General features: G+C 45.6%; 1 protein-coding gene across 1 annotated transcript in view; it reads left to right on the plus strand.

Annotated features, from left to right (window-relative positions):
* FBN2 (fibrillin 2) overlaps positions 1–26955 on the plus strand; it is a 275441-nt gene that overhangs the window by 40311 nt on the left and 208175 nt on the right. Inside the window, 1 exon segment of the mRNA XM_030567977.1 lies at positions 13890–14087. Coding sequence (XP_030423837.1) covers positions 13890–14087 — 198 coding nt within the window.

Consider the following 26955-nt stretch of genomic DNA (forward strand, 5'->3'; position numbering starts at 1 on the left):
TTCTGAGGAAAAGTGACTCGAATTCAAATGTCGTAAGGTATTAGTAGTGCACTGATTGGAATTTAAAATTATATACCATAGACTAACTTTTACTTAATATGACCAAAATCCCTGGGAAGCTACTGGGAGTTTTGCTTTAGTAGAAAATACAGATTTAGGGCCACTGCTTGGATTTAAATACTTGGCTGTATTTTTGCAACCCAAATGTTGCAACATTGCATTAGTGCATGAAAACCAGAAAGGTAAACTGACAAGTACAACATAGAAAGTGAAAATGGTTAGTTTGTTTTTGTTGTTGAAGTTGGAGGAAAAAAGTGAAAAGTGAGTAAAGTATAAATGAAGAATAAATATATTGGATTTTAAAATGTCTTTCAGTTTTCATAATTTTGTCAGTGACCAGTAACCTGTCTGTCTCTTTAATTTATTATTTTAGCTGTACCTCACTTTAAATTGAAGTTTAATTGGGGGATTAATAGTAGTTTAAATTTGGTCCATTTTAAATTCTTGAATTTAAGAATGTCTCTTCCTTTACCACTAGTTAGGCTGCATTTAGAAAACTATCATTAATAACTACCGTTCTGTAGAGAAGAACTGTCCAGATGTCTGTCTTAGCATGTAGTAAGATTGAACATGTCTCTTATGGAGTAAAAGCAGATCACTAACACATTGTTCTAAAGCTTGGAAAAGACTGCGTTTTAGAGGGGAAATCTGGTTTCCTCCACTTCAGAGTAATAGGTTAGGATATTGCAAAGGTGACATGTTAGCTCTTAATAAACACAATTTGGTGGATTCAGAATCGCTTTCTCCTTTTACCTTCTGTCCTACTTCCTGGTGAATATCAGCAGTGGTCCTGGAGTCCCACTGAAGACTTTACATGAGCCTAATTGATACACACTGGTAGATCCTGTTGCATCCTGTTACGGCATTGAGGCCAATGGTTGCAAAATGAGGAAAACATCCTTATTCCTGTCAGCAGAAAGGGTGTTGTGAATAAAAACACTGACTGCTGTTTCTAGTGAACTATCCACTGAAACCAACAGACTGTCAGGATAATCCAGGTATGTTGGGCATCTGAGGAATGTTCCTATTCTAGCTGGACATGAGACTTCGGCAGTTGTGAAATAGTTAAGTCCCTCTATTTTATTTCATTTTATTTTATTTTTTTGCATGAAGTTAATGACCGAGTGCAGCTGCAGGACTGTGTGTTTAGAGGATTTCTGATTTGCTTTTGTATTTTTTAAAACATTTTATATTTTCTCTAGTTTGAGCAGGATTTGCTATTGAAATAACTTCAGTTGTTCTTTTTTCTTTAAAAAATGTGGGTGAATTTTGAAGGAATTCTCACATTGGTTTGAGCCAGGCATAGAGTGAAATTGGTCTGTATAAGACATGTTATTCACCTCAGTCCTAACCCATAACACCTCTGATATTTTAGTGTAACGCCTTACTTGAATAGAGGCTCCCAATCATGCCTAGCAGTGCCAAACTGTGTGCTGACTGATATGGCCAAATAGGGACTCAGATGTAAACATCAAACTCAGTTTTCACTTTTAACTAGCAAGGATTTGAATACAGGTCACCAGTGGTAAAAAAGAAACTTTGAATCGCTGGTCCACCTAACAGGAACATTTGAATAAACTACATACTGTTGCTTTTGTGTTTTGCAGCTATGGGAGGAAAATGCAGATTTAAGGTAATTGTCCTAACTGCTGCTTTACACCTGAAGAACTGAAAAATGTCCCAATGTGAATTTCTAGGTTCAGAGATTCTACGAATAATAAATGTTAGGATGTTAGTTTAGTGGTACTGATTCTGAATGCTCTTACTCAAATGTGTAGTCTTTAATTAAATAAGTAGCTGTGTTGTCCTCAGTGGGACTACTGGCGTGAATAAAGATTTGGAGGATGACTTTATAGAGGAGATTTCTAGATTCTGTCTTCAGTATTCCAGGTGCTCATTCTTTGTGCAGTCCTTCAAATTCTGCCTTGTCAACTGGGGATTTCCAGTCTTGGAGGGTGAATTCCACTGAATAGTATTGAGTTCCTAAAAACCCCTGAACTCTTTTCCTGCAGAAGAGGTGGAATTTTAAGTCTCCAGGATTAAATACATGGTCCAAAGGAAAGATTCCCATCCTCAATCCTCAGGATCATAGCTAAGGCATTGCCCTGTTCACTATTTGGAATATCAAGTAATTCAAGGTTATAATGAACATTGGTCTGATTGTGCAGGGGCTGTGTTTTGCTAAGCAGTATCTTATTTTCTTAGGAGCAAATCTTGGCTTGTGACCCAAGCCTGAATTAAAGGTTTTTGTGCAGGGTAGGAAGGTTCATCAGGGGTCAAGGAATGGAGGAATCCATTGCCATGGCGTAGCAGCAGGGTAGTTGTGCAGCTGTTAGTGCATAATCAGGGTTACAGTGGATTACGTTGCTGCTATCTCCCACCCTTCAATATGATTTGGTTGGTAGTCTGCCACATCTCATCAGTGGAGCTGATATGAATTTATTCTGGTGTAGCACTGCAAAATCTGGCCCATGTGGCTTTACAGACTTTTTAGCAGAAATTTATTTGAATACATTGGTGGAGTGTTTCCTTTCCAATATGTAGAAAAGAAATGGTGATGAAGGATAAAGCTTACCTTGGAAAAAATATAGCCTGGGTCTATATTGTCTCTCCTGTTGAGACCTATGTAATAGGGATCCCCATTAAAGGAAGGTCTGGAGCAGGTGCAGCCAGGGAGATTCCTTGGTGGTGTAGTTTTGCTGCCAAGTATATCTGGGATCATTGGGAGCTAAGACCAGTGCATAGGCACAGATTCTGTGCAAATAGCCTTGCCATCCCTCTGATCTCTCTGTGGGCAAGGAGACTTCACTCCCCAGGCAGAATGTGGTTTTTGTTGTTATATATTATGTGCATTGCAGTAGCAACTGAGAGACCCATTGTGGGCCAGAACACCAGTGTGCTAGGCACAGTACAAGCATAGAACAAAAAAACAGTCCCTGCCCCAAAGAGTTTACAATCTAAGTTTAAGACGAGATAATCGGTGGACACAGACAGACCCATGGAGGAGCACAAGGAAACAATTACACAGTATTGGTCAGCATGATAGGCAGTGGTCCTCACACATCAAATCCTTAACCTTAGAATGATATGTAGGCACTGTGGCATAGGGGAACTTTGCAGAGATTTTCTTCTCCTATTTCATATTCCCCTATGGGCTCAACTGTGGGTGGATGTTGGTGTTGGTGGTAATCAAGGCCTGAGCTTGTTTTAGCATACATTTTCTAGTGTGTTAGCTTGTGAATTCAGTGTTCACTCAGTGTATCTTGATTATAATGCAAGACTTAATTCAGACATACCACAGTATATAGGAGCGATTATAAAATGATAGCAGGAGTAGGATGTAACCTTAAAAAAAAATTAAAGTTCTTGCTGGAGTCAGGATTTAGAGAACATTCTTTTCCAAGGATAAAGACTTTGATTCCAAGCATGAAGCGCTCTAGCGCTCATATAATGATACTGCAGTTCCATATGGCAAATGTTTCTTCAAGCAGTTATTTCTTCCCTTTATTTCATCATTCATGATTTTTAGTTGGTCTGAAGAGCAAATATTTTTTTACGTCTATGCTTTTATTTGTATCTTCATGTTTAGAAAAAAGTTTTATATATATATATAAATTTTAAATGTTAGTTTTATACGTAGAAATTTGGAACTGTGTGTTTTTGTTCCAAAACTAAGCCAAACTCAAACTAATAAACGCAACAAAATTTTATTTTTTTCTTGACACTGTGCCAAGTTTTCCTCATATACATAGGTGTTTTAGGACTTCATTTTTTTAAATTAATAATTAGCTTTCTGATCTGCAGATGATATTTTGAAAATTGTAATATCCCTCGTCTAATTAAAGCTGACGTAATATCAATTATGCTAAAATGGATGTGCAAACCCTGGAATGTTGTTTTTGGAAAAGTTACCTTCTTAGTTCCAGCAAAAGAAAAATAAGAAGGTAACTTTTCCAAAAACAACATTCCAGGGTTTGCACATCCATTTTAGCATAATTGATGATATGTCAGCTTTAATTAGACGAGGGATATTACAATTTTGAATGAACCTGACAGCAGTGCGGTAGAAACTGGAATTCTGCTAAAAATCTATCAAGCCCACATATACTGCTGCATTAAACATGTTTTTTCTTTAACTTAAAGTTTTTTCTCCCCTGCTTTAGTTGCAGTACATGTGTTAAATTGCCTAATCAATCGCAGACATCCGTTTGTATGATGGAAAGTCTTGAATCATAGAATATAGTCAGAAACTGTCATGTGGGATTGCTAGACTGGTAGTAAATCTAAGCTGTAAAATGAAAGTTGTCATCTGTATGGATGAGTTTATACCTTTTGGAATAGATTTGTTATATATTTTAAAATGTTTCAGTTGATTTAGCCTTTTTAGATATTACAGACAATATAAAACTTTTGACTTTTGTTTCAAATAGTATTTTACAGAACGCAAGTGATTTTTCTGGACTTATCTGAGTTTTTCAGTGTTCAGAATGTTAGTTTAAAAATGCTTTGTATTTATTATTTATTTATCTGTATCACATACTTAACTTCACTGAATGTTTAAGAATTTAGCATGTGGAATTGCTGAAAATCAGCAAACCCTAAAAAGGCAGACAAAATATTCAGGCTTTGGTTTATATAAAGTTCTTAGTCTAAATAGTTGTACCGCTCAGAGACATTTTTTTTTTCAAGAGAAATTAATAGCCCTGCCAAGTCCCTTTCTTTTTCCTAGAGATTAGCTCTTATTTTAAGCCAACAATCTTTTCTCCCCAATGTGTTGGATGTCACCTTTTGAAAAAATGCTTTTTATTTATATCAGGCCTAAATCAGTACAATCCATCAAACTTCTTGTTCTAAATCTTTTAAACCTTTCTCATGGCACCTCCTCAATGTTTGCAGCTCAGTCTTACTGGAAAGAAAAAGGCTTTCCGTATTACAGTAATTAAAATATCGAAGGAAAAACCATTTTAGATAATCTTTAATAAACTAAAATTTGTTCCTTTCTAATGTTTAAACTTGTTTTTACATACTGCAGTTTGTGATAGTGAACTCAGGCTGTACATTAAGGAGAATATTTGCATATGCATACATTTCACATTCATTGTCTAACTTCAGTTACAAATGTATATCGTCAACCCCTTCTCTCTTGCTCAGATGAAAAATTAAGCAAGGCCAGGCTCAGTTTCCTCAATTTTTAATTCGAACATAAAATTCCTGGTTACATTGTCAACCATCCCCAGATCCAGAGAACAGTCTGAAATTCTGGTGATTCATTCCTTGGCCTGCTGACGTTGCTTGCAGTGCAGTTGAGTTGTGAATTTATTTCACATATTGTTGTGATGTTATGACACTACAGGATGACTTAGTACAGTATTGTACTCCATCACAATGGAGTTAAATTAACTGACTGGTGAAGAGACCATGCAAGTCCCTATCTACTGCAAAATCCCATCTATATCACTGAGCAGGTTTTGTGTTTGCAGGCAACTGTGTCCAGAGACCTCTGCCCCCTTGACTTCTGCCCCCTTGACACACTGGCGCCATACATTAACATAGGGAGGAGTGATGGGGGTCGGTTGAGGAATGGGAGCTACTGCATCCCACGTAGGGTTTACTGTAGGACAGTAACTGCTACTTTAGCATGTAATCATAGTGAGGTGAGGTCTGCATCCAACAGCCTCTTCACTGTATTTTCTTTTCCCAAGCATGGATTTCATCCTTCCACTCTGCCAATATGGATTTAACTCCCAGCACAGTACCTGGTAGTACCTGGACTCTGTGAGGGGAGTGAATTTCACCCAGTGTGATTACTTGTCCTGTGGAATAAAATAAGTGTGAGCCCTAACAGTGAGCCTGGTGTTGCAGTGTAGCGCTCTGCCACCCTTAAGTCCAGTCTAATTTCTGGATTCTCCAAGCATCTATTGGTTATCTAATGTTACTCGTGTGCGAGTGAGCTCTTGGGAGGTCCCTGGAGTCTTTGGTACAATTATGTCTCCAAAATGAAGGGAGAGTTGAGATTATTTCCTTGCTCATCCTCTTCCTGGATACTCCTAAATCATGCCTGTCCATCAGGATTTATCTCTGGGGATTATTAAAGTCCTTTTGAAGGACAAATTTGGTTTAGATTTGGAATTCAACAGTTTGTACCAAATGACAGGATTTTTTTTTTTAATCTGGGGCTCATGGGGAGGAGGGGCGGCGGTGATGTCCCAGAGTCACTATGCAAGGCCTTAATTCCATTTTTGTATTGCATAAACTGAACACTATGCTTAATAGTCTTAGTAAATCTTCAGAAATGAAAGTGTAAACATTCACAGCAAAGTACAGTTAGATATGTTTTGTCAAGCCAGGCTACCTCCTTCTTTAGTTATTGTTATAAGAAAGTGATTTTCTTTAAATAAGAGACAAAGTTAGAGAATCTGCAGTCCCTCAGTAATCATCTCTATAGCACGGATACATTATGTTTACCAGGGTTCTCACAAGCTTAGGCTCTAAATCCATAATCCACTTCACGGGGTTTGGATCTCTGTGCCCTATGGGGCTCTGTTAGCATCGATGATCTCTCTGTCGATTCTGGGATCTGCCAAAGAAGGGTCAGTTGCAGGGTTTGGACCTATGTGGGAACAGCTTTTTATTAAAATATTATCAGCGCGTCCCTGCTGAGAAGAGGGCTCCATGCTTAGGTTCCCCCCAAATAACTTCTAATGGAGGCTGTGTTAATCCGTGCGGTGTCATTTGTTTACTCTTTCACCTCCTCTTTCCTCCCTCCACCTTGCTGAGGCAGGCAGATGTTTCTTTGTGGCTATGGGGGAACTGACCATAATTACTGGACAGCAGCAATTAAACTGGGGAACTCATTGCCAGAAGAGGTGTCATAGCAACCAAAAGTTTAACAAAATTCGAAAAGGATTGGATATTGACATGGATATAAAAATATCCAGAGCTGTCATAATTAATTACAACAATTTTTTAAAGGGGAGTTAAACTTTGTGCTTCAGTGCTTAAGCCAATCTCTTCCTATTAGGTCCCCCTCATTAGGTCTCATCACGGTCTCTATCAGCCTACTGCAGGGTTCTATATCTTCCTTTGCTGCATCTGGTACTGGCCACTGTCAGAGACAAGATATTGGATTAGATGGACCTCAGGTCTTATCCAGTACAGCAATTCCTATGTTCCCCACCACTGGAACAGACTTTTGTGTCAAGCAGGTTTATTTAAACCATACATAGCACAGAATTGATTATTTTTAAAATCAAATAAAAAATTTCTTAGAAAAATATCCATACATATGTGTATATATAGCCTCATTGGGTATGTCTTCACAACAAAGAAAAACCCACGGCTGGCTCCTATCAGCCTGCTTGGGCTGTAGGGGTGTTCCATTGCTGTGTGGACTTCCGGGCTCAGGGTGTAGCCGGGGCTCTAGGCCGGCAGTCTACACAGCAGTGGAAGAGCCCGCAAGCCGAAGTTGGCTAGCATGGGCCAGCCTTGGGGGTCTAGTTGCTGTGTAGACATGCCCATTGATTTAATGCAGAATGCACATAAAGAACATTACTGCAGTTTATACTTTCAAAATAAATTTATAAGTACTGTATGCTACTTCCATTTTCTCCATTACGGTGCTTTTTATGCCAAGAAAAAAGTGGTTCTTGTGTTTTTAAATTTACATTTTATTAATAATTTTAATCATTACAGACGGTTTGTTAGTCTTCAAGTCACAATACATACTGAACTCAGTTTTCTGAGACAAAGAAAAGCATGAATAATATACATGCCAGAAGTAAATCACCTTCTCTCACCAGGGCATTTAGACTTTCTAAGTAGCAAATAATTTATAGCATATGTTCCATCAGTGCTCTCTGGCAGAATTGTTCCAGTAGCAGTACTGAAAAGGGAACAAATGAAGAAACACCTAACAGTAAGACAGCAAAACCCACATGGAAAATCTGATTAATGGTTTTGTAGACTTTTAGAGCCAAAAGAGACCATTATGATGATTTAGTCTGACCTCCTGTGTAACACAGGCCATAGAACCTCACCCAATAATTTCTGCATCAAGCACATAACTTTTGTTGATCTATAGCACATCTTTTAGAAAGACACCCAGCCCTGATTTAAAAACTTCAAGTGATGGATAATCCATTGTCTCCCTTCGTGTGTTATTCCAGTGTTTTATTACCCTCATTTAAACATTTGTGCTTTGTTTTTACTTGGAATTTTTTTGTCTACCTTCAGCTTTCCACTGTTGGATCTTGTTTATGCATTTTTCTGTTAAATTAAAGAGCCATCTATTAGAAATCTCTTCCTTATGTAGACACTTGTAGTCCATGATCCAACCATCTCTTGACTCCGTTTAGGATAAATTAAATAGATTGAGTTTCTATAGTCTCTCACTTTAAGGCATGTTTTCCAGTCTTTAAATCTTTCTTGTAGCTCTTGTCTGAACATTTTCCAATGTTTCAACATCTGTTTTGAAGTGCAGGTACTGGAATTGAACACAGTATTCCAGTAGTGGTCTTGTTAATGCAGTATTCAAAGGCAATACTACCTTCCTTCTCCTATCTGATATTCCCCTGACTGTGTATCTAAGGTTGGCATTCCCCCACTTAGCCACAGAATTGTACTGAGTGCACATGCTCAGTTGGTTATCTACTATTATAGAATATCAGAGTTGGAAGGGACCTCAGGAGATCATCTAATCCAACCCCCTGCTCAAAGCAGGACCAATCCCCAGACACATTTTTCCCCAGTTCCCTAAATGGCCCTCTCAAGAATTGAGCTCACAACCCTGGGGTTAGCAGGCCCATGCTCACACCACTGAGCTACCCCCCGCATCACTAAGTCCTTTCCAGGGTCACTGCAATTCTAGAATGAAGTTAATTCTTTTACATGTAATTAGGAGTCTAATTAGAATCGGTCAGACCTGGCAGCTACTGCGGGCCCTATAGGTGCTAGCATGATATCTAATGCGTGTGCCCTAGTATCCAGTGAAATGGCAGAACAGCTGCTTCTTGCCAACAGAGAACTCTCTGGTTATAACAACTTGAGTTCCATAGTGATTTGGGCTGTCTCCTCCAGATTTCTTAATACATTACTCCCCTAATATTATCCCTCCTCCTCTCACCTAATACATGCACCCAGTCTCTCTGTGTTCTGGTCATATTCCCTATCTCTTTCCCCAAACTCCTCCATGGGAATGAACCCTCCTTAGCTATGATGTTTGAGCAGTGTGGAGTAGGTGAGAGGATTTACATACTGAACCTTTAGATCTTTTAGGAGAGAAGCGATCTCCTAATTTACTTGAATAAGCCATGATTTTAACAAAATATTACTCTATGCTAATGTTTGGGGGGCGGGGGAGATGCTCCTGAGGAGAACACCAATTTTTACATAGCAAAGCTTGTAATTATGCTTCTGCCATATTATAATTGGTCCACATTATCCAATGTGTCCTCTTTAAAAAGTTTACTTTGGGGAACTAAAGAGACATACATACCGGACAGCACTAGCCCCTGACCATGCTAATCTGTGTAGGGGTGCTGCAACAAGTTATAACAATAAGATTTAGCAGACCTGATGAGAACTAGCTTTCAAAATTTTTGAAACATTAGGGTCCTTACCTCCACAAACCAAAAATCCAAATGTTCAGGCTTTAGTTAGGTGGAAGGAATTTTACCCTGTATTTGGTTATATGAACTTTTTCCATTGTGCAGTGGTAACCCACTGCTCAGTGTGTTATATATCCTCCTTTTAGTAACTTGTTCACAGAGGATATGAGTCTATTGCAGCTACAAGAATTACTCATTTATCTTGAGTGATAGAAATTCATGCTGTTAATGTTGCAGTTTCCAGATTCCGTCTTTGCTGATGAGCCAGCATGGCGATTGTTACACAGGAATTAATCTCTTAGCAGCAATGACCCTTAAAATATTCCTGAACCTCTAGTATGATGTCAGAGAGTCTCTCGCTTGATATCATCAATGATGGCAATACTTTGTATGTAATGCAACCCCATTCCGTTTTCACCTCATCACAGGGTGCTTGTAACTTAAGGCACTCCCATAGACTATGATTCAGTTTAATTATGTAAGCCATGTTTTTCCATGTAGGGTGGCTCATAGATATACCTTTTAATTATTTCCCACCCATGCCCTTTTAAGACAACTTTTCAGCTCCATGTGTTTCTGAATCTGGTTGGTGTGGAGTTCTGATCGTTCTGAAGTCTCAGAAAGGATTTAACATTATCACTCCTGGTCATTCCTGTCATTACCAGACCTCATTCAGAGCAATGCGTAGGCTGCTGACAGTCAGAACACAGGCACACATTAGTTTGGCTTTTGATGCAAATATGAGTACCCATTTAGGAGTAGGCTATATCTCTTTCCTCAAACTCGGGGGCTGTTGCGCTGGAGTAGGGGAGAGGGTAAAATGTGTTCTAGCTGGGGTATCTCTCCCTCCAACATCCCCTGCATCCAGAACTGTTCTAGGGCAGACCCCCACTACTATGGAGGCACTTGGTCCGAGGTGGTGGTGCCTCCCCCCGTTGGGTCTTGGGCGAGAAACTGCAGAGAGGAGCCAGCCTGAGACTCTAGCCAGTAGCAACAAGATGAGCCAAAGCAGAGACCTCTGGACAGTCAGAGAACATTTTGCAATTTTGACTATACTTTTTGTGCCCTGTGCTGATTTGGCTGTTTGCTCCAACTCTCTACCGCCTCCTTCTTCACAGTCTGTTCACCACATCTTCACTCTACACCTACCCCTCTTACTCTCTAGACTCTGCCCAATCCCCCTTCCTTTCCCTTTTCTTTCCATTTTGCTTATCCCCTCCTAGGTTAAACCGAACCAGAACAAAAACCAGAACTGCCATGATGTTCGCTGCCATCACAGAGTACACACTCCTTCCCCCATCCTGCATGTCACTTCTGTGTTTACACTGTAAGCTCTTTAGAGCAGTGACCATTTACTGCTCTGTGTTTGTACAATGCCTTGCACAAGGAGGCCTTGCTCCTGTGGCCATTAGACACTACAGTTATAAACGGGATTAATAATAATTTTCCCTCATTTAAAAAATAATAAATGCGGTTGTGTTTATCATTTGTATATTTAATATTAGCAGTATTTACAATTGGATATTAATAGTAATAGTATTAAAACCTCTTGCTGTGTATGTGAAGAACATTGGCTTCATGTGCCAGGGAGAATATATATTGTTATAGCTGATACTCAGTAAGTAATTAATTGCAATACCTGTCTTTGTTAAAAAGCATATTATTTTCCACTGGTGAAATCCTGGCTCCATTGAAATTAATGGCAAAACTCCCATTGACTTTAATGGGGCCAGGATTTCACCCCATGTCTTTATGTTCTTATTTTCTGAACAAGTCTGTTTTTTTTCTTCTGATAGCATTTGTATTTACTCAAAGTAACCTGGCCATCGACAGTGATTTGAAAGCAAAGTACCATATGATATTCCCCTCAAGCTGCATGACACCTGCACAAACTTTCATGAAGGGAGTGCACAATGGTAACATATGATAGAGCTCTTTCCTAATCCTTAGCCTTTAATTAAAATTCAAGCAAGATTCACAATGAGTTCATGGTACTGAAATCCCTAATGGGATTTATGGAATTTGTTCGTATTTCAAATATTAGTCATTCCTGAATGAGTCTGTTGTGTGACAAGGTCACTGTCTTCTCTTGTCAATCATCAATGAGATATATAATTTCTGTACATTTTTAAGAAAATGCAACAGTCATTGGCTTGACAGGGAAGAACCTTGGCCCTCAGTGAAACTGAAACTGTTGTGGAGTTGATACTATAGCACTTCCTTTAAATAATGTAGGTACTGTAGCAAAAAATGTTGCTCTGTGTATTTTGAATATTGAAGAGGAGGTGAGGAAAGCACAAAAGCCTTAATATTTCAGTATAGTTATTCACTTGAGACTATCTAGGTGGATGGAAATCCTCTAACGTCACAGACTTTTTTTTTCTTAATAATTTAGGCCCTGATTCTGCAAAGATTTATGCACACATTTAACGTTATGCACTGTGAGTACGCACAGTGAAGTAAATGGGGCTAATCACAATGTAAACCATATGGGCCTGATCCTTGGTGCAAAGGAAATGTAAAGTCATTGTGAGTGGGCAACTGAGAATACCTCTGTTGTGAGGGAATCCTGGCATAATCAGCTGGCACTCTCTTTCAGCATCGCAGCCTAAGGGATGTGCCACAGGAGGAGTGTGTATGGACAAATTACTGTTGCTTTCTGTTGATCTAGAATGACTCCTAGAGGATTGTTGTAGCTCAACATAAATTTGAACAGTCCTGAAGCAGCTCTGAGTTACGTTGAGTGCTACAAGGATAAGGGGAATGCAAGGGTGGCTTTGAGCCACATTTCCTCCACTCTTCAGTCCTGTACTCATCACAGCTCAGCCATACTTGAGGATGTGTGTCTCTGCTTTTACTTGTTAAATGTAAGGTACAATGAAGATCAGTAATAATCTAAAATAATCTCAAAATGAAATGTGCCATGGCTTAATTTCTAGAAAAATCAAAATAATACAGGGTATATATTATGGGGAGGATATCCCAATTGACCATTGCTGTATGAAAAAGGAAACATTCTATCATGGAAGAGCATGCTAGTTGCTAAGTTATATATCTGGCTGTGATAGATCATATAAATATTGAATTCTTATCCATAAATCACAAATTGTGAAGACATGGTTATGCAAATCATAACAAACAAGTGGGATTTAAAATGAAGCGGTTACGCTTTCTTTACTAAATGTTGTTATTCACCAACTTGATGTGACATCTGTAATTGCATATTTGCAAATGCTTGTCTTTTCCAATAGTTCATCAGCATAGCATGTACAAGTTCCATTTCCCTATCACTTCTGTTTGAAAATAAATGATAAACTAGTTTGCATTCTGTGAGAAGCATGTAGTTAAATCACTAGTTTGTACTCAGCATTGCAAATGGAATGCTAGCTGTGTGACTGCTTCTTGCATGACCTCATTTGATCTGAAATGAACCCATTGGTACCAGTGGTCTGGATTTTCCTCTGGTAAATTGTAATGAATTTGCTCAGCAACAGGAAATCCCAATTCCCAGATCTCCCAGGAGTTAATAAAATGATTAGTTTATGTATTTTTTTTATTTTTATTTTTTCATATATTACAGTATTAATTTTACAGCTGATAAGAACATAAGAACAGCCGTACTGAGTCAGACCAAAGGCCTATCTAGCCCACTACCCTGTCTACCGACAGTGGCCAATGCCAGGTGCCCCAGAGGGAGTGAACCTAATAGGTAATGATCAAGTGATCTCTCTCCTGCCATCCATCTCCATCCTCTGACAAACAGAGGTTAGGGACACCATTCCTTACCCATCCTGGCTAATAGCCATTAATGGACTTAACCTCCATGAGTTTATCCAGTTCTCTTTTAAACACTGTTATAGTCCTAACCTTCATAACCTCCTCAAGCAAGGAGTTCCACAAGTTGACTGTGTTCACTTGATCACCTAAAAGCTCAGTTTTGGGGGATGAGCTCACTTCATCTTCCAAAATCTTTCTCAATAATAGCCAAAATCTTGAACTGACTTATTTATTTATCTTTATAAAAATTAGTGCTTTTTGTGGAAGGTTTACTACTACATCTGTATGCAAGACCATGATTTAAATGTCAAAGATTTGCTGGTATTTTCTTTACATTGATATCTATTGGGGAAAAAAAATGTATCACCTCTGTACTATGTGGGTCAGTTAGTGGAGGCAACATTGTGTTTGCATCAGACATTCCATTTTTCCATTCTTCTTTTCCAGATTATAGAACAGGCCCCTGTTTCACTCAGGTAAACAACCAGATGTGTCAGGGCCAGCTGACTGGCATTGTTTGCACGAAGACTCTTTGCTGTGCAACCATTGGACGTGCTTGGGGCCATCCTTGTGAGATGTGTCCTGCCCAGCCTCAGCCATGTCGTCGTGGCTTCATTCCTAACATCCGCAATGGAGCATGTCAAGGTAAGCCTTTTGGTTTGGCTGTGCATGGTTACTGCATCGTGAATATTGTCTAGAAAAGCACATATCCACCTAAAACCAAATTACTGGTTTTTTGGTTTTTTTTTGCAATGTTTATTATTTCAAAGATTTGGAGATTCCATGAATCTATGAAATAATAAACACAGAAAAAAAATAATATGATTGCTGTTATTCACAACATTCTGATAATCCTGGAAATGCCAAAGTTTTAGCTGGGATACATGCATCTAATAATGAAACTAATGGTATGGAAAAAAAATGAATACAAACCAAAAGACCATACCAAGAGAGTGAGACAGGGGCTGTGTCTCACATCCACCAGCTATGATATAATGCTAGTTACTGAACCTGAGTCTCTTGTTCTGGCCTTTGATTAAAGTAAAAATCATAGAATATCAGGGTTGGAAGGGACCTCAGGAGGTTAGTGAGTCCAACCCCCTGCTCAGGGCAGGACTAATCCCCAGACAGATTTTTGCCCCAGATGCCTAAATGGCCCCCTCATGGATTGAACTCACAACCCTGGGCTTTGCAGGCCAACGTGCAAACCACTGAGCTATCCCTCCCCCCCATTGCCTGTGTACTTTGAGTTATGTCTACAAAAAGAACTGATGGCCTCTGTTACTGTTGAGCAGTTTGCTTTGTAAAGTGGTGATTGGAGTCCTAGTTCTTTATCTTTGCTATATATTATTTACTTACCTATTTGCACAACCTTGGGGACACACAGATCATGTAGTTGGGAGCCACTTATGGTTTGTCAGTCAGTTGGGTGCAAAGGCTGAAGACTGTATTAGCGGATGTGATACCAGGAACACTGCTTTGTGAATGGGTAGCAGCCCCCGGTGTCTTTGGTAAGGAATGGTCTAAGAACTGAGAAGACTTGTCAGACTCCTTGTCTAATGCACCATCCCCTTCTGCCTTTTCTCCAGCAATCAGTGACTGATTGTTCCACTCCCATATGACCTCATATATATGATGATGAAGGTAGACATATCAAGAAAGTTTGTCTTGCCTACTCTCTGTCTCTTCCTTTGATTGAATTCTTAAACAACTGCATGTAGAATGAAATGGCTAAAGATAGCAGAAATTCCAAATAATTAGGAGATTACTTCCTTTCTGTTGCATAGATGGTGGTGGTCTCAAGTTGAGATATGTAATGAATTAAACTGTTGTGTCCGTACTTTTCCTGGGATCCCTAGCAGCCAAGTTGGCAGAAATACTCTCCAGAGCACACAACTTCTGTGCATTTTCTCTAGTTTGGCCACAAGACACACGTAATACAGGATCTTGTTTGCTGTCAGTGTTCTAGGACCCCAAGGCAATCTCTCTTTCTGACTGGGCAAGTATCCACAGATAGAGTGAGGTCTGGCTCATTATCAGATCTGAAATCAACTGTTTATTAAAATACAGGCATGGTTACAATCTGACAACCCACTCTGAGTGCTTATTGCATTGGATATAAAGTGTTTCACAACTCTGCTTATAGTATGTGTTATGGCACTTTGCCATGTTTAGAAAACAGGGGTTATTCCTGTGCTTGGGATGGTGAATTGGGCTTCAGATTTTGTGTCACAGAAATATGTACGTCTCCAATAAAATCCTCAAACCCTACAGTCAATATGCAGCACCTAGAAGATGACACAATCTGCTCTTTCTTTCATGGATTATTATAACCATTATATGCACTTTTACTTTTTGTAACAATAGCATAAATGGGCATAGCCTATTAAAGACATTGGGGAAGCTTGTTACTCAGGAATCTCAAAATCAGCTACATGCACTGATCTGCCTGTGAGCGTTAGTATCTTTTAAGTCTTACAATTTCCCAAAGCCATTTCAGAAAATGTGGTTTGGTTACAGTGGTCTCTGTACAGACCGATCCCCAAATGTAACTGAGAGAATGCCTAACAGTACAAAAGAGAATGATTATAACTAGGAGAACTCGTTTCTCTAAATAGTCCAATGTAAATACTTCAGTCAGCGCATCATTAGGGCATCCCTACAGCACTGGAGAATTCTGTATCTAAATGCTGGGATGAAAAATTCACTAAGATTCCTCTATGACCTAAAGGAAAGTTATATAAATGATGGGGAATTTTTAGACTAAATTCTGCATTCACAGACATTCAGAAAAGTCCCATCTGGTGATATTTGGGGATATTATAGCTAATATTAGAATAATGGGCTCAGGAAGTATATCCTGTAATACTGCAGAGCTGGCCATGTAACTTGTTTTAATATGCTAAATGTAAACACATACATCTAGGACAAAGAATGTAGGCCATATTTATAGGATGGGGAAATCTCTTCTGGGAAACAGTGGCTCTGAAAAATACTTGAAGGTCCTGGTGGATGATCAGCTGACTATGAGCTTTCAATTTGATGCTGTGGCCAAAAGGACTCATGTGATTCTTGGATGCATAAACTAGGAAATTTAAAGTAGATGTAGAGAGGTTATTTTATTTCTGTATTTCGCATTAGTGCAAGTGCTGCTGGAATACTGTGTCCAGTTCTGGTGTCCACAAGACATCAAGAAAGATGTTGCTAAATTTGGAGAGGGTTCAAGAGCCAATAGAATGATTAAAGGATTAGGAAACTTGCCTTCTAGTGATAGACTCAAGGAGCTCATTCATTTAGCTTAGTAAAGAGAAGGATAAGGGGTGGGCTGACCATATTTCCTATGCTAAATACAGGACACCTGGTAAAATTACTTGTATTCAAGTGAATTCAACGGCAATCAATCCGAATATGCAGTAGAACAGTTCAAATTAACATCAAGTTGGCTGAGCACCTGTTAAAAAGAAATACTGCATAGCTGGGTTTTTTTGTTTACCTTATCTTTAAGGCTTTACGGTTCACACGGGGAGGGGTGACACACATACGCCTCCCCCTTCCCCCACACACACATGGGGAGAGGTGACACACACCCACATGCTCCCTTACACCTCTCTCACACGGGGGTGACCGACCAACCTGACCCTTCCTGCCTGGTGCTCTCCACCTTCCATGTCTGGCTAGGCTTCCTGGATGGACCTACCTCTCCTGGTGCCTGGCACCACATCTTCCCAAAGCAACATGTGGGGAGGCACACAGTGTCATATGCCCCCTCCCCACCCAGATTTCTGCCAGGCTTCACACCAAAATGTGGCCAGCAGCAGCCTTTTGGCACTGTGCAGGAGGGAAGGGATGGGAGCTGCTTCCAGCTGCAGGGGAGGAGGAGGTGCTGAGGAAGGGATGACCTGGCGCATGTCTTTGTAGAGCTTCTCTTTTCCCCCTGCCATGTGGCTGGAAGCAGATTGTCCCTTCCTGCCCGCATGATGTCGAAAGGCAGCTGACATCTCCAGGCTGCTGATGGCCATGGACATAAGCCAGCTGTCTCTGGCTACAGCATGGGCAGGAAGGGATTAAGCCCTAAGGATGCATTGTGCACCAGGGCCCAAGGAACCTGACTGCAGGGGCTTCATGGAACCTGGGGACGGTCGGTCCTAGAGCCCGGGCTCCAGCCCCAGCCCAAATGTCCGTGCTGCAATTAAAGAGCCCGTTAGCGCAAGTCAGCTGGCACAGGCCCGCTGTGGGTTTTTAATTGCAGTGTAGACTTATCTTATTGATAATGTGGGGTGAGACAGCTTCCCATCCCAGCCAGGAAAAGGGGTGTAAAGAGCTCCTCTGGGCACAGTCAGCCTCAGCCCGGCACATCTAAGAGGCCTGTCCAGCCTGGAGTGGGTGGATCCTTAAAAGTGAGGATTCAAGCCCAATACCAGGTGGCATTCAGAGGGAAGCTCTCTAGCTCTACAAAGCAGGAGTTGCTTACCTGGAAAGCTGCTTAAAGAGCCTCTGGTGCCTGCCCCTGCCTGGAGCCTTTGAAGAGGCAGAGGGATCATATTTACTTTATTTTCCTTTTTAAAGCTCGGGGTTGTCATAAACAGATGGTTACGGGTTAATGTCTATCTTACCTGTAAAGGGTTAAGAAGCTCAGTAAACCTGGCTGACACCTGACCAGAGGACCAATAGGGGGGCAAGATACTTTCAAATCTTGGTGGAGGGAAGTCTTTGTTTGTGCTTTTTGTGTTTTCGTTGTTTGCTCTTGGGACTAAGAGGGACCAGACGTACATCCAGGCTCTCCAAATCTTTCTGAACCAGTCTTTCATGTTTCAAAATTGTAAGTAATAGCCAGGCAAGGTAGATTAGTCTTATGTTTGTTTTCTCAACTTGTGAATGTTTCTTTTTGCTGGAAGGATTTTTACCTCTGTTTGCTGTAATTTTGAATCTAAGGCTAGAGGGAGTTTCCTCTGGGTTATATGAATCTGATTACCCTGTAAAGTATTTTCCATCCTGATTTTACAGAGATAATTTTTACCTTTTCTTTCTTTAATTAAAAGCTTTCTTTTTTAAGAACTTGATTGATTTTTCCTTGTTTAAGATCCAAGGGGATTGGGTCTGGACTCCCCAGGAATTGGTGGGGGGAAAGGTGGGGGAATAGTTAATTTCTCCTTGTTTTTAAGATCCAAGAGGTTTGGATCTGTGTTCCCCAGGGAATTGGTGACGACCCTCAAGGCAGCCCAGAGAGGGGAAAGTCTAGGGGCGGGGACAGGGAGTGCGCCAGACACTGAATTTCTGGCTGGTGGCAGCGTTACCAGATCTAAGCTAGTAATTTAAGCTTAGAAGTGTTCATGCAGGTCCCCACTTTTGTACTCTAAAGTTCAAAGTGGGGAAAGAAACCTTGACAGGGGTACTCACCTGGGGTCCCTCAGTCACACAAGGGGTTAGGAACCCATCCCCCTGCACAGAGTATTTCCTTTTGCCTTTAGGGAACAGCCAGGTGAGCCTGGACAGCTTTGTAGGCTGCAAGATTATTTTGTTTACCTTTTTCATTTGAACTCCTGTTGCATCCAGGAGGGTTGCTTTCTCAAGCTTCACAGCTGGAGGCCCACACCCCACACTGGAAGCCAACTGAAATGTCTACATCCAGCGAAGGACTTCTGGGATGAGAGAGGTGCTTACCCTCCCCCCTAGGGAGCACCCTAGAGCAATGGTTCTCAAACTTTTGTACTGGTGACCCCTTTCCCATAGCAAACCTCTAGGTGCGACCCCTTATAAATTAAATCACCACTTTTTCATATTTTTTATATATTTAATATAATAAATTCTGGAGGCAAAGTGGGGTTTAGGGTGGAGGCTGACAGCTCGCAACTCCCAATGTAATAACCTTGTGCGAGAACCCCTGTCCTAGAGGTTCAACCTATGACACAGTGGCTGTAAGAAACATGAGCTTTGTTGAGAAATCATTGAATTCACTGAATCCAGTCTAAATAATCCTCATCTGCAGTAAAGAAGTTTTATATGTGTTGCTAAAATCCCCAAAGACGAGAGTTGAGGGTGGAAATGAAAGGGGGCGTGAAAGATAATACCAGATTGGTGATTTCTAATTGGGAGTTTAAAAAACAAAAACAAAAAAAAAAGAGTCTTTGTGGCACCTTAGAGACTAACACATTTATTTGGGCATAAGCTTTCGTGGGCCTACGAATTTTTAGTCCCTACGGTACCACAAAGACGCCTCCGTTTTTTTTTCCTTTTTTTTCCCCTCTAATACAGACTAACGTGGCTAACTCTGAAACTAATTGGGAGTGCCACTGTTTGCCTAGTTGCTTCTTGTCACACATACACAAAGATTGGAAGAGGATAGCACTAATCCAGGGGTCTGCAACCTTTGAGATGTGGCATGCCAAGTCTTCAATAATTTAAGGTTTTGTGTGCCAGTAATAAATTTAACATTTACAGGGGCCCCTAACAGAACCCTAGACTAGCAGTGGACTGAGCGAGGCCAGCAGCAGGGACCCCAGCTGGCAGGTGCCGGTGGACAGAACCCCAGAGCGGCAGTGGGCTGAGTGGCTCAGCGCACTGCTGGTCTGGGGTTCCGTCTGCCACCAGCACTGCCGGTCTGGGGTTCTGTCCACCAGACCCTGCCAGCCGGGGTTCTGTCCACCAGACCCTGCCAGCCAGGGTCCTGGCCCTGGCCCTGGCCCCGCTCAGCCCGCTGCTGGCCAGGGGTTCTGTCCATCCAGGCCAGCAGCAGGCTGAATGGGGTCGAGACCCCTGCTGCCAGTCTGGGGTTATGTCTGCTAGCTCCTGCCAGCTGGGGTCCTGGCCCCACTCAGCCTGCTGCCAGCTGGGGTTCCATTCACACAGGCTAGCAGCAGGCTGAGCGAGGCCCATGGCTGGGACCCTGGCTGGCAAGGGGCTGGACCCCAGACCAGCAGTGGGCTGTGCGGCTCAGCCAGCTGATAGTCTGGAGTTCTGGCCACCTTCTCCTTCCAGCTGGGGTTCTGGCCATCGGCCCTGCTGAACCTGCTGCCAGCCTAGGATTCCGTTCACCCAAGCTGGCAGTGGGATGAGTGTGGCTAGCGGCCGGGACTCCAGTTGGCAGCAGCGTGCCAGTAAATATCGGCTCACGTGCTGTCAGTTCTTCTTCGAGTGATTGCTCACATCCATTCCAGTTAGGTGTGCGCGCCGCGCGTGCACGTTCGTCGGAAACTTTTTACCCTAGCAACTCCAGTGGGCCGGCAGGTTGCCCCCTGGAGTGGCGCCGCCATGGCGCCCAATATATATCCCTGCCGGCCCGCCCGCTCCTCAGTTCCTTCTTACCGCCGTGTCGGTCGTTGGAACTGTGGAGCGCGGCATAGCTGTCCTCCACGTCCCTAGCTCTCCTAGTTTCTATCGCTTGTTTATCGCTTATCTCTAGTTCTATATAGTTGTTAATTAGTATTGTTAAGTAGATAGTTTAGTAAATAGCTGTTAAGTAGTTTCTTGCCGGGGGCTTAGCCCTTCCCGGCACCGGGCGCCAGGCTCATGCCTGTTTCGCCAGGCTTCAAGCAGTGTGCGGCCTGCAAGAAGCCCATGCCTACCAGCGATCCCCACGAAGCGTGCCTGAAGTGCCTCGGGGAATCGCACAGATCTGACAAGTGCCGCATCTGTAAGGCTTTTAAGCCGAGGACAAAAAAGGAGAGGGATCAGAGGCTCCGAACTCTCCTAATGGAGGCGGCACTTGACCCGTCGACTTCGCAGACCGTGGTTTCGGCACCGGCACCGGATCGCTCCGGCACCGAGAAGACTCCTCGGCACCGACCTTCTCCGGCACCGGAATCAGAGCCTAGGCCGTCGAAGTCTAATACTCCGGCCAGGCAGACCCGGCTTGAACGCCCGGCCTCGACATCGGCCGCGGCGCCGCCGGCACCGTCAGCACCGTTGACTCCGGGCCCGGCGGGTCTGTTGAGTCCGGTGCCGCCGAGCTCCCCCATGAGATCTGGGGTTGAGATAATGGTCCCATCCACACCGGAGACCTTCGCCTCGGCTCGGGACCTTATTGCCCTGACGGAGCCTACTCGGCTGCCACCCCCGGTTCCTCCGGTGCGGGTCACGTCCAGAGGCAAGCCCATGATGTCGGCACCGCCCACGGACAGTCGTTCGCCATCCAGGCCCCGACGTCTTGGGCGCTCCAGATCCCGACGCCGCTCGCAGTCCCGGCACCGCTCCCCTCAGCGGTACCGGTCGCACTCGCGGCACCGGTCGGCATCGAGACGGTCGCGGTCAGGCTCCAGTCGACACCGGCACCGCGACTCCAGGAGCAGGTCCCGCCGCTACTCGCCGCACCGGTCGACCTCCCGGCACCGAGCTGGTGGCAGGTCCCGGTCCCGATCTCGCTCGACCTCCCGGCACCGAGCTGGTGGCAGGTCCCGGTCCCGGTCGATCTCCCGGCACCGAGCTGGTAGTAGGTCCCGGCACCGAAGCGGCGCCCGGCACCGTGACAGATCCCGGTCCCGAAGCGGCGCCCGGCACTGTGACAGATCCCGGTCCCGAAGCAGCGCCCGGCACCGTGACAGATCCCGGTCCCGATCCCGGCACCGTTATGTCTCCCGGCACCGGTCCCCGGCACCGAGACGATCCTCCGTGCCGGCCCGCGCAGACCCGTACCATCCAGGGTCGGCCCCGCCGTGGCCCTCCAGGCAGCCGTCCGTGTCCTCCCAGACGGACAGCGGCTATGCGCTGGGCACCGACCGGCAGGCGGCGCTGTTTGCTGATCCGCCGCTGCAGGACCAAGGCCCCCCACAGTGGGGATTCTGGACACCCTGGGCGTACCATCAGGCCCAGGGCCCCTAGCAGCTCCCTGCTAGGCCGGCGACTGCGGAGCGTAGGGCCCCTGAAGCCTCTTTGTCTCGCCCCCCTCCCTCCCCGGAAGGGGACGAAGGGTCCAAACAGCAGGACTCCGCTGCGGCTCCGGAGACAGAGGCGAGGGCTGAGGAAGACCCTCAGTTGGACACTATTGTGCCTGGGGTCTCATCATCCTCCTCCCCGGATGAGGCGGTGGCGGGTACCTCCTCCAACAGTCCCCCCCCGCTGGATCTCAGGGCGCACCAGGACCTCCTCAGGCGATTGGCTCAAAACCTGAGTCTGCAGGCAGAGGAGGTCTCGGAGATAGAGGACCCAATTGTCACCATCCTCTCTTCCGATGCTCCCACCAGGGTCGCCCTGCCGTTTATACGGACCATTCAGGCCAATGCCAATACTATCTGGCAGTCCCCGGCCTCCATCCCTCCGACAGCGAAAGGAGTCGAGAGGAAGTACATGGCCCCTTCTAAGGGGTACGAATATTTACATGTTCACCCGACTCCCGGTTCACTGGTAGTGCAATCGGTGAACGATAGGGAGCGTCACGGCCAGGAGGCTCCGGCCCCCAAATCCAGAGAAGCCAGGCGGATGGACCTCCTTGGCCGTAAGGTGTATTCGGCTGGGGCGCTGCAGCTCAGGGTCTCTAACCAACAGGCCCTGCTGAGCAGATACGCCTTTAACTCCTGGGTGGCAGTGGACAAATTTAAGGAGCTGCTGCCACAGGATGCTCGCCAAGAGTTCACGGCCATCTTGGACGAAGGCAAGAAGGTCGCGCGCACGGCCTTGCAAGCCTCCTTGGACGCTGCGGACTCGGCTGCCCGTACCCTCGCGTCAGGAGTTACGATGCGTCGCATCTCCTGGCTGCAGGTTTCCGGCCTTCCGCCAGAGCTCCAGCACACGATACAGGACCTTCCTTTCGAAGGCCAGGGCCTGTTTTCCGATAAGACAGACCCCAGACTTAAGAGTTTAAAGGACAACCGGGTCATTGCGCGGTCCCTCGGGATGCACACCCCCGTGACACAGCGTAGACCCTTTAGGCCGCAACAACAGCAGCACCGTCGGCCGTTTTCCCAGTTCCGCCAGCGGCAGGACCCTTACAGGCGCCGCGGCAGGAACGGGAGGCGCAGGCAGTCGGGGAACCAAGGGGGGCAGAACCAAGGCTCCTCAAAACCCCCGCCTGGTCCTAAGCCTTCATTTTGAAGGTGCGCTCGAGGGCGCAGTAACAGTTTCCCCTACGGATCCTTCCCCTCCGTTTTCCAACCGCCTTTCGTTTTTCCTCCCGGCGTGGTCCCAAATAACATCGGACCGCTGGGTCTTGAGCGTGGTGCAGACGGGGTACCGCTTGCAGTTTGTTTCGTTCCCTCCTTCCCGCCCTCCTTCCTCGTCCCTCTTCAGGGACCCCTCTCACGAGCAATTCCTTCGGCAGGAGGTGCAGACGCTCCTCAGCAAAGGAGCTATAGAGGCGGTTCCCGAAAACGAGAAAGGCAAGGGGTTTTATTCCCGCTATTTTCTGATCCCCAAGGCCAAGGGGGGCCTCAGGCCTATCCTCGACCTGCGAGAACTCAACAAATACCTCGTGAAGTTGAAGTTCCGCATGGTATCCCTGGGGACCATTATTCCATCCCTGGATCCGGGAGACTGGTACGCCGCCCTCGACATGCAGGACGCGTATTTCCACGTTGCCATTTGGCCACGCCACAGACGCTTCCTCCGCTTCGTTGTGGGGGCTCGTCATTATCAATTTGCGGTCCTCCCGTTTGGCCTGTCCACGGCCCCGAGGGTGTTTACAAAATGCATGGCAGTTGTCGTGGCGCATCTTCGGCGCAACCGTGTCCACGTGTTCCCTTATCTGGACGATTGGTTGATTCGGGGCACGTCGGAACAGCAGGTGTACAGCCATGTCCGCGTGATCACCGGCATGTTTGCGAGTCTGGGCCTCTTGATAAACACAGACAAGTCCACCCTGAGGCCCACTCAGAAGGTGGAATTTATCGGGGCCGTCCTGGACGCCACTGTGGGCAGGGCCTCGCTGCCTCGGCAGCGGTTCCAGACCATGGCGGCGATCGTTCAACGCTTGCGGTCAGCCCCGTTGACGTCAGTGAGGACATGTCTAACCCTGTTAGGCCACATGGCGGCGTGCACTTTTGTGACCGACTACGCTCGGCTCCGCATGAGGCCTCTCCAGCTGTGGCTTATCAGTCATTACAGACCAAGGCAACCGCTAGACATGTTAATCACAGTCCTCCAGAAGGTCTTAGATTCCCTCGGCTGGTGGGTGGACCAGTCCGTATTGTGTGCGGGTCTTCCCTTTCACCCGTCTCAGCCCTCGGTATCCCTGACAACGGATGCCTCAGATCTAGGCTGGGGGGCCCACCTAGGGACCCTGCGGACGCAGGGCCTATGGTCCCAGGAGGAGGTGGGGCTACATATCAACATGAGGGAGTTGAGAGCGGTCCGCCTTGCTTGCCAAACGTTTTGTCATCAGCTTCAGGGTCGTTGTGTAGCCGTGTTCACGGACAACACGACGACCATGTATTATATCAACAAGCAGGGCGGCACCAGGTCCTCCTCCCTGTGCCTCGAGGCGATACGACTCTGGGACTTTTGCGTAGCCCACTCCATTCACCTCAAGGCTTCCTTCCTTCCCGGAGTACGGAACACGCTGGCGGATCGATTGAGCAGATCCTTCCTGTCACACGAGTGGTCCCTTCGACCGGACGTCGCTCTCTCCATTTTCCGGAGGTGGGGTTATCCCCGGGTGGACCTCTTTGCGTCCAAGGGGAACAGGAAGTGCCAAGCGTTCTGCTCCTTTCAGGGCAGGGAGCCGGGGTCGATAGCGGATGCCTTCCTCATCCAGTGGTCGACCCACCTGTACTATGCGTTTCCTCCGTTCCCTCTGGTTCACAAGGTCCTCCTGAAGGTGCGCAGAGACAGGGCTCGTGTTATCATGGTGGCCCCGGCATGGCCCAGACAGCACTGGTACACCATGCTGCTAGACTTGGCTGTAGCCGACCCAGTTCCCCTGCCCCTTCATCCGGACCTGATTACCCAGGACCACGGGTCCCTCTGTCACCCAGACCTGCAGTCGCTGCACCTAGCGGCGTGGCTCCTGCGTGGCTAACTGGTTCCGAGCTGCGCTGCTCCACGCCTGTGAGAGAGGTGCTCTTGAGCAGCAGGAAACCATCCACAAGAGCCACATATTCGGCAAAATGGAAACGCTTCTCCTGTTGGTGCGTAGAGAGAAATCTCCGCCCTATGGAAGTTTCGGTATCCGAAATCTTAGATTATGTTTGGTCCCTCAAAGAACATGGTCTGGCCTTATCGTCGTTGCGAGTCCATCTGGCAGCTATCTCCACCTTTCACCCGGGTGCGGACGGTCGCTCCGTTTTTTCTCACCCGACGGTGTCGAGATTCCTTAAGGGGCTGGAACGGTTATTCCCTAACGTCCGTCCCCCTGCTTCAACCTGGGATCTTAACCTGGTGTTGTCCCGGCTCATGGGGCCCCCCTTTGAGCCGTTAGCTACTTGCTCCCTGCTTTACCTCTCTTGGAAGGCTGCCTTTCTAGTAGCTATCACCTCAGCTAGACGGGTGTCGGAACTCCGAGCCCTTGTGGTGGACCCCCCATACACGGTCTTCCACAAAGACAAGGTGCAGCTTAGACCACACCCTGCCTTTCTACCCAAGGTGGTCTCAGCCTTCCACGTCAACCAAGAGATTTTCCTCCCGGTTTTTTTCCCAAAACCTCACTCCTCAGGCAGGGAGCAGCAGCTCCACTCGCTGGATGTCCGTAGAGCTCTCGCGTTCTACATAGAGAGGACCAAACCCTTCCGCAAATCCCCCCAGCTTTTCGTGGCGGTAGCGGACCGTATGAAAGGGCTTCCTATCTCCTCCCAGAGGTTATCCTCGTGGGTTACGTCCTGTATCAGGACCTGTTATGACTTGGCCCATGTCCCTACGGGCCGTGTGACTGCGCATTCTACCAGGGCGCAGGCGTCGTCGCTGGCTTTCCTGGCCCGTGTGCCCATCCAGGAAATCTGTCGGGCAGCGACCTGGTCATCGGTCCACACCTTTGCTTCCCACTACGCCCTGGTACAGCAGTCGAGAGAGGATGCGGCCTTCGGAACTGCAGTGCTCCATGCCGCGACTTCTCACTCCGACCCCACCGCCTAGGTATGGCTTGGGAGTCACCTAACTGGAATGGATGTGAGCAATCACTCGAAGAAGAAAAGACGGTTACTCACCTTTGTAACTGTTGTTCTTCGAGATGTGTTGCTCACATCCATTCCACACCCGCCCTCCTTCCCCACTGTCGGAGTAGCCGGCAAGAAGGAACTGAGGAGCGGGCGGGCCGGCAGGGATATATATTGGGCGCCATGGCGGCGCCACTCCAGGGGGCGACCTGCCGGCCCACTGGAGTTGCTAGGGTAAAAAGTTTCCGACGAACGTGCACGCGCGGCGCGCACACCTAACTGGAATGGATGTGAGCAACACATCTCGAAGAACAACAGTTACAAAGGTGAGTAACCGTCTTTTGCTGACCCCTGCACTAATCCATTTCTAGCTTTATTTAAGGATTGTAAAAATGGAGAAATTTTAAATTCTCCACTTAAGTAGGTAATTTGGCCAATGTCAAACGCAAAATTTAATGGAAAAACTGGACACCAACCATTAGGAACTGATACATTATGAT

Source organism: Gopherus evgoodei, chromosome 6, assembly GCF_007399415.2.
Source record: "Gopherus evgoodei ecotype Sinaloan lineage chromosome 6, rGopEvg1_v1.p, whole genome shotgun sequence".
Lineage (NCBI taxonomy): Eukaryota > Metazoa > Chordata > Testudines > Testudinidae > Gopherus > Gopherus evgoodei.